At 52.5% G+C, this 7,497-nt stretch overlaps 1 protein-coding gene across 2 annotated transcripts; it reads left to right on the forward strand.

Annotated features, from left to right (window-relative positions):
* The first annotated feature begins 3,668 nt into the window (after positions 1-3,668).
* LOC123172162 (homeobox-leucine zipper protein HOX14) lies at positions 3,669-5,435 on the forward strand. 2 transcript variants are annotated; one of them, XM_044589179.1, is made up of 3 exons: positions 3,670-4,026; positions 4,153-4,508; positions 4,587-5,427. In XM_044589179.1, exons 1-3 carry the CDS (start codon positions 3,966-3,968, stop codon positions 4,824-4,826), a joined length of 657 nt encoding a protein of 218 aa, XP_044445114.1. In that variant the 5' UTR covers positions 3,670-3,965; the 3' UTR covers positions 4,827-5,427. The 2 variants fall into 2 exon arrangements, with proteins under 2 accessions (XP_044445113.1, XP_044445114.1); XM_044589178.1 differs by having other exon boundaries at positions 3,669-4,026; positions 4,153-5,435.
* The last annotated feature ends 2,062 nt before the right edge of the window (positions 5,436-7,497 follow it).

The raw sequence follows: 7,497 nt of genomic DNA on the forward strand, positions 1-7,497 counted from the left end.
CCATCGGCATAGATTTTCATCTATGCCGACGGCCGAGCCGTCGGCATACATGCGCCACGTGTCGTCCCCTGAATCGCCAGCTCTGTTGACGGCGTCGTCCGTTGCCGTCAGACGGAAAACAACGCCGACGGCTAAACTATGCCGACGGCTCTCCCACGGCCGTCGGCATATGCTCCTATGCCGACGGCTATACTACGCCGACGGTCTGACACATCTACGCTGACGTGATCTACGCCGACGGGGATATGCGGACGGCAGCCGTAGGCATAGATCTATGCCGACGGCAATGGACCTATGCCGACGGCCCTGGGCCGTAGGCATAGCCCGCGAGTCCGGTGGTGAAATCCATGCAAAACAACACAACAGACCCGAACCACAGAATATAAATTACAATTGGGTCCTCAAGATGCCAGTGTCCAGCAACTCCTCTCCATCGCTGGCCGGCCCACGTACAGGAGCAGTTCGAGCGGACTGGCGCATAGTGGTGGCGGCGGCTCCCCTTGGCAGCTCCCCTCCTCCCATCCTCGCCGGTCGGAGGCTCTGCTTCTCCCCCTCCCCCCTGCCGCCACACTCCTTGTCAGATGCTGTGACGGCTACACACACGCGGAGGAGAGCGTCGAGCTCCGCCCACGCATCATCAAAACCGTGACGGGCTGCACGCACGATGGCGGAGGGCGTCGAGCTCCGCCCGTGCCTTGTCGGACGCCATGACGGGCTGCACGTGGGCGCGAACCGGCGGCGAGGATGGCCGGAATAGAGCTCTGACGGTGGCGGTTGGGCGAGGATGGAAGGCGGGGAGCTCAAACTTCCCTCCCGCCAACAGTTTCTATGTTTTACAGGTCCCTCTAAAAAAGAGCTCAAATCCCACAGATATGGAGGAAATGGGCCGGTGTATCTAGGATCCCGCAAAAAAATTCTGGGATGGTTGAATACACGACATCTATTCGGGCCAGCAAAATGGTATGCATCCCGTAAATCGGCGATTATTTTGCGGGTGGCCCGGTTTACGGGATCTGCTAGAGATGCCCTGACCTCGAAATTAACGACTGTCATATGTGCCCCCCCTCGGACCCCTACTTCAATAAAGTAAGAGAAACAGTACACGAAAATACATGATAAATATTGAACGAAGAGCCTTTTAACCACATAAGTCGAGTGCTGCAGTTGGCTTACACTGGTCGATCGGCTTAGATCATACTGATAACTGGGTGCAGGATATCCTCAACTGGTTCCGTCTCACCATCCAGCTACCCAGCGACACTGCTAGCCTCTTCGAATGGTTGTCCTTGGCCATGCAAGACTACCCGGCTCACCATCGCAAGGTCCTCGGGACACTTGTTTCTCCTACCGCTTGAACAATCTAGAAGCATCGCAATGCCTGCATCTTTGACGGTGCCACACCATCACATACACACCTAGTCCACACCATACAGGAGGAAGCTCACAGCTGAGCAAAACTGACTTAGCAAAACTGACTGCTAGAGGGCTAAAAGAATCTCCAATAGGTGGCCTATAATCGGGCACCAAAAGGTGGTTGGAGCAACTTTGCAAAACCATAAAGTGCATTTTTACAACACTAAAACCCTTCAAGTCCAATTGATGGCCTAAAATAAAAGTGAAAGCGGTAGTCACACCACAATTTTTTTGTCTTCAAATGCATATATACACCAATATATGAGCTATGACTAATTTGAACTTTTCAAAATCATCACACATAACTCAAAAAATATCAAATTAACCAACGAATCCACATATTAATTTGAAATGCAAACCATAGCGTCTAGTGCATCGTATCAAACATAGTTCATCGTTGAAGCAAACAAAAGTGCACATAAACATAAAGGTATCATAGCCTTTCAAATTTCCTCTTCTCCGTTGTCACTTGCCACAGTGTCGACAATGGTCTCGTTGTGAACATTGGCCTCATGGCCATCACTAGCTTTTTCATGTTCATGTCACATGGTGCACCATTGATGCCGTCACCTTGACCTTGACTGAAGCCAGCTCTCATGGCACCCATGGTGTTACCAAAGCCATCTCCCATGGCACCCATTGTTCCACCAAGACACCCATTATGCCTCCACCCATCGTACCACAAAATCCACCTCCTATAGCACCCATCGCACCACCATAGGCACCTCCCATGGCACCTATCATTTTTACCAAAGCCACCTCCCATGCATCATGTTCATCAAACCACCCGTGAATCCTCCCATGTTGCCACCCATTCCTCCTACCATGTCGCCCCCCATCATGTTGCTCATAGCATGCCCTCCTTTGCCAACATTTCATCGCGACGAAGATCAACATGTATGCCTCTTGCTTCACGCCAAGACAACTTATGTCCATGAACAGAAGTCTTTTCGCTTTTTCCTTGGCGCCCTTAAGTTCGTCAACAACCACCTTCCTCTCCTCGAGCTCCACCGTCCGCTCCTCTGCAGCCTCTTCTCCTCTGCCGCCGCCTTGCGCTGCTTGGCTGCCGCCCTCTACCCCATTTCTTTCATTTTCAAAAGCCTTTTTTTCTTTATTTACAACATTTGTGAAGTTAAAAATGCATCATCATCAGCACTACAAATGCACACACAAAAATTAATATAAGCACATATGCACATCATCATTGCACTCATCTCCAATTGACAAAAAAATGAAAAACAAGGGATTGTTTTACCTCTCCGACATTTCGTCGAACATGTTACCGAAGACGGCGATGAGCGTTGACAGCTCGTTCTCCACGGCTGGAGGTGGGGGGGGGGAGTCCAAAAGAAACAGCCGCCACCGAAGAAGTCGCAGTAGGCGATGGAGCGGGAGGGGAGGGGGCATGGTGACGGGATGAAGGGTTCATGCGGAGGCCTCTTTCCCACCGCCGCCGCCTCATTGATTGGTCCCGGCGGTCTTCTTCTGCACCGGCAGCTCCTTCTCGGTGGGGGCGGTGGGTCATGGGGACGCAAATCCACCGTGCCGATTAGGGGGACATGGAGGCGCCGGCGAAGGGTGTATCAGGAGAGGGTGATGCCGCCATGGTTAGAAGAGCCAGAGCGGCTCGGTGGCTGCGGGGTTCGAGGGGTCATCCATGGGCTGGGCTCCATCAGCTGTCATGCGAGCGGCAACAGGTGGGGATGCGCATGGCGCGGGAACTTTCAGCGTGACGGTTGGCGACTCGTGCGTGACCGACTTTGTTTTGCTCCAGCCACCCAAGTGTTGCAAATTGGTGTTGTATTTTAGGTGTTGTAAATTTTGAGTAAAAGAATTTGTGTATAGGGCATCTATAGAAGCACCGTTTTTGTCCCCCGGCAATGTAAAAAGCGGTTAGGCCCTATTATAAGGCACCTATTAGAGATGCTCTAAGAATCGTTATCTCTGTAATCAAATTTTCATTGCTACTTGGGAATGAGCAACCCTCTCTCTTTGCTCAAATGCGTTCCCGTATGCGCCTTCTAGCGTATGCTATACGACGATGTTACAAATGTAATGTCTAGCCTCATACACAACATGCGTATTTGTGAAAAAAGAGAACTATGTACTCCAAAGAAATCCAGAGTCTCCAAAATTAAGTGGCATAGAGTGCGTCAGCAATGAGCAGATAATGGCGCGGGCGAGTGAGGAAGCTAGTGAGTGTGAGTGTGCAACAGTAAAGTACTTGGCTGGATCCAACGTTTGCCCCCGATCACTCTCAAATCTCCCCGGCCAGACGGCCTGGCTCGGAAAGCACCTAGCCGGCCGGAGCCCCACCGGCGCTTGCCGCTGGGCACCTCTGCCACCTATTTATATCACGTACGCCTAGGTCTCTCTCCCTCCAGACACGCACTCTCCCCTCCTTCAACTAGCGCTTTGCGGCCGTTGGTCCTCCCCTCGATCCAGTTCCTCACCTCACCACACCAAGAGCGCAACCCACCGCGTCTCCCCTTCCTCTAATCTTCCAATTCCAACCATCCCTTCTCTTCCCTCCTGAGCTCCGAACAGCAGGCATGGACAACCAGCAGCTCTTTGGTTCCTCCTACGTGGACACGCCTTTCTTCGCGGCCAATGGTACGTACGACGCCGCGCGCCCCCGGTGTTTGCGCATGCGATGATGCAGCTGCAGTAGCTTCATTTTCACCGGCCAGGACACGCATGTGATGCCCTTTTTTCCATGTCGTTGTTGTGTGTGTGCAGGCACGGCGCAGCGGGAGAGCCAGCCGAAGGCTCGGCGCAGGCGGCGGAGGGCCGCGAGATGCGGCGGAGGGGATGGTAACGGCTGGGAGATGGACGGAGGAGGGGACCCCAAGAAGCGGCGGCTCACCGATGAGCAGGCGGAGATGCTGGAGCTGAGCTTCCGGGAGGAACGCAAGCTGGAGACCGGCCGGAAGGTGTATCTGGCCGCCGAGCTCGGGCTCGACCCCAAGCAGGTCGCCGTGTGGTTCCAGTACCGCCGGGCGCGCCACAAGAGCAAGACGCTCGAGCAGGAGTTCGCCAGGCTCAAGCACGCCCACGACGCAGCCATCCTCCACAAATGCCACCTCGAGAACGAGGTAAGCTTGCTCATACACACTCACACTGGCGTACATACAAATTCCTCTTCGTTCTTGCACAAGCTGACTGCCAGCCAGGTGCTGAGGCTGAAGGAGAAGCTGAGAGCGACTGCGGAGGAGGTGCAGCGCCTCAGGTCGGCAGCTGGGATCCACGCCGATGGCGGAGACTCCGCTGGCGCCGTTAGCGTGTGCGGCGGGAGCCCGCGCTCATCCTTCTCGACGGGAACCTGCCAGCAGCATCCGGGTTTCAGCGGGGCAGACGTGCTGGGGCGGGACGATGACCTGATGATGTGCGTCCCCGAGTGGTTTTTCGCATGAATTAGCTAGAGTTTATGGTGGCTATGCCGATAGCAGCGTGTTCGAGTGTTTTTTAATTAGCATGAAATAAAATCTCCCACAAAATAGGCGCTATAGCTGCTCGGGAGCCTCGCCGCTACGCTATGGCTGCCGCCGCCAAATCCTCCACAAATCCCTCCAAAGGGCTTCAGAATCAGCAAAAACCTCTAGAAATCATCTGTCCCGCCGGAAAAGTTGTTGCTATTTGCCGCGATTGTCTGCTATGCGGCCGCTATAGCTGCTGAGAGTGGCCGCCCTTAAATCCTTTCTCCGGCGATTTTAATCTTTGGTTTTTAGCCTGTATATATGGGGTGATTTGAAATTGACACGAGCTGGACATCAACTACATGCTGATCGATTACTATTCTAGTTAGCCATAGTTTTAATTATTAATTAAGTTGGGACGATCTCTATGCGTGCGTGCTGTTTAATTATGTATGGAGAGTGTGTATTAATGGCAAAAGCTTGCAAGCTAGCAAGTGTAGTACTGGTCGCTCTCTTGAAGATCAGAGATGATGTGTATATGTTATCATTTGATATATATTTTACTTCAGCCGTAAATTGTCTTCTTAGTGAAGCACTATGTATGTACAAGTTGGCAATCATCTTTGCAAATGAAGCTCTAAATATTGATGATGATGTTGTTGGTGGTGACTGGTTAGTACAATATACAATTTCAATCTGTCCAGTAATAACATATTAAAATGATGATTATTTGTTGGTTTTGGTAAAATCAATGTAAAATCCAAAAGGATGACATTTTTCACGGCCAATGATGATTATATGCTCTAACGTACAAAGTTTGTGTGTTAATTAGCCCTTGTGTTCTAATATAACTTTGTAAAACATGAAATTTATTTATATCAGTTCATTTCCCCATACTACTGGCTACATGGTGCTTTCGCTCCTATGTACGTACTTATACTCCAACTCTTTGGTACAGTTAAGTGCGCGACTGTAGAGCTTACATGGATTAACTTCAACAAATTCAGGTGTAATTAAGAACTGGTCGCAAAATATATGGAACTCAGATTATTATGACCTTAACCCTAGCTAGACGGAGAATATTAGACAACAGCTGTCATAAAATACTCTTCTAACCCAAGACCGAATGAGTAATTAAGTTGCATTTTGCTGAATTTGAAATGTTTGTGCATCGAATTTTAGTAAAAACTTAAGAGAGTTTATGGTGATGTGAAGCTTGAGATGGGGAGGGGATTTGTGGCAACAGGGACGGGGGCACGCAGAGATTGATAAATTTGTTTGTGTATATAGCATTTTTGTCTAGTATAAGATTTGATATATGTGTGTAATGCATTGTATAGCGAAGCCGTATACCTGTCCTTTTGGGGTTGTGTAACTGTTCATGTCGGGTGTTAGAAGAGAGAGAGAGAGGATTGGTGGAATGGTTCGTTATACTGCTTGAGCCTCGTGGGCATATATATAGTACATGATCTATTTGAAGTACAAGACAAGCCAGAATATTCCTAGTTTATCATATATTTTCTAATACAATCACGTTACTCAACATCCCCCCGCAGTCACAACTGTAGCGACGTAGACGGTGAGACTGGAGAAGAATCCGAAGGCAAGCCGACGGACACTCCCCCACAGTCGTAACGGTCAACGCATCGCGGAGTCGTGGCTGGAGTGGAAACCAACGAGGTTGCTCAAGCAGGCGGTAGCCCTTTGTGCCGTTTGTCGATGTAGCCGAGAGCGTGGGTGGTGTAGCCGTGGTCGAGGTAGCCATGCGAAGAATGCCGTGGTTGATGTCGAGTCTGGGTAGCAGGTGTCGAGGAAGTCGCCGTGGAGCCGCAGGTGCAAGAGGGCGCCGAGTTAGCATGGGTGCAATGGTGTCGAAGTAGGGGTGCGCCGGGAAGAAAATGTTGTTGACGACGCGTCGCAGCGGGTTTGCCAAGCCCGGGGACACATCATGGACGAAGGCACGCACCGGTGTTGCCAGCACCGGGAATGCGTAGACGGACGAAGACGAAGTTGACGAAGCGCCGACCAGGCTTGCCAGGCCCGGGGACACGTCGTGGATGAAGGCACGCGATGGTGTTGCCAGCACCGGGCATGCGTAGACTGGGACCTGCACAAGCTGTATGCCATGTCGAAGAAGTCGGAGAGGCCAACAGAGAAGGACTCGACGACAGTTACGGCGCCAATCGGCGCAGGGCCAATGTCGCCCGCAGTTGTCGGAGTAGATGAAGCGGTCGGGGTAGATGACGGCGACGTTGGCGACGGGCTGGTGCTAGACGAAGACGAAGGGGGTGGACGGGCGGCTGCAGCGGCGGCGGCCGAAGAAGAGCGCGGCGGCGGTGCTCGAAGTAGGCGAAGAACCCGACAGCATGACGGAGACCGGCGCGGAGGTGGCGTTCCCGCGCCAAGGAAGGCGGCGCGAGACATACCACGGGAAGTCAACGCGCGTGGACGACGAAGGGGACCGTGGGCCTCTGCGCTACGGCCCGAAGGGGCGATGCAACGGCGGCGGGCAGGTCGGGGTGATGGCGGGAAGACCTCGGGGCGGCGGCAGGGACCGCGGGCCACGGCCCGACAGCCCGAAGGGGCGGCACGGCAGAGGAGTGCGGGTCGTCGGTGCAACCGCGGGGACGGCCTCTGGATGGCGGTGTGGACCGCGTGCCATGCTCGC

This window comes from Triticum aestivum, unplaced genomic scaffold (assembly GCF_018294505.1).
Source record: "Triticum aestivum cultivar Chinese Spring unplaced genomic scaffold, IWGSC CS RefSeq v2.1 scaffold21439-8, whole genome shotgun sequence".
NCBI classification, from domain to species: Eukaryota; Viridiplantae; Streptophyta; class Magnoliopsida; order Poales; family Poaceae; genus Triticum; species Triticum aestivum.

Bases quoted from the DNA above. Each gene is read 5' to 3' on its own strand.
- LOC123172162 (XM_044589178.1), top strand. From the start codon at position 3,966: ATGGACAACCAGCAGCTCTTTGGTTCCTCCTACGTGGACACGCCTTTC. The intron at 4,027-4,152 runs GTACGTACGACG...GTGTGTGTGCAG, and splicing joins GCCTTTCTTCGCGGCCAATG to GCACGGCGCAGCGGGAGAGC.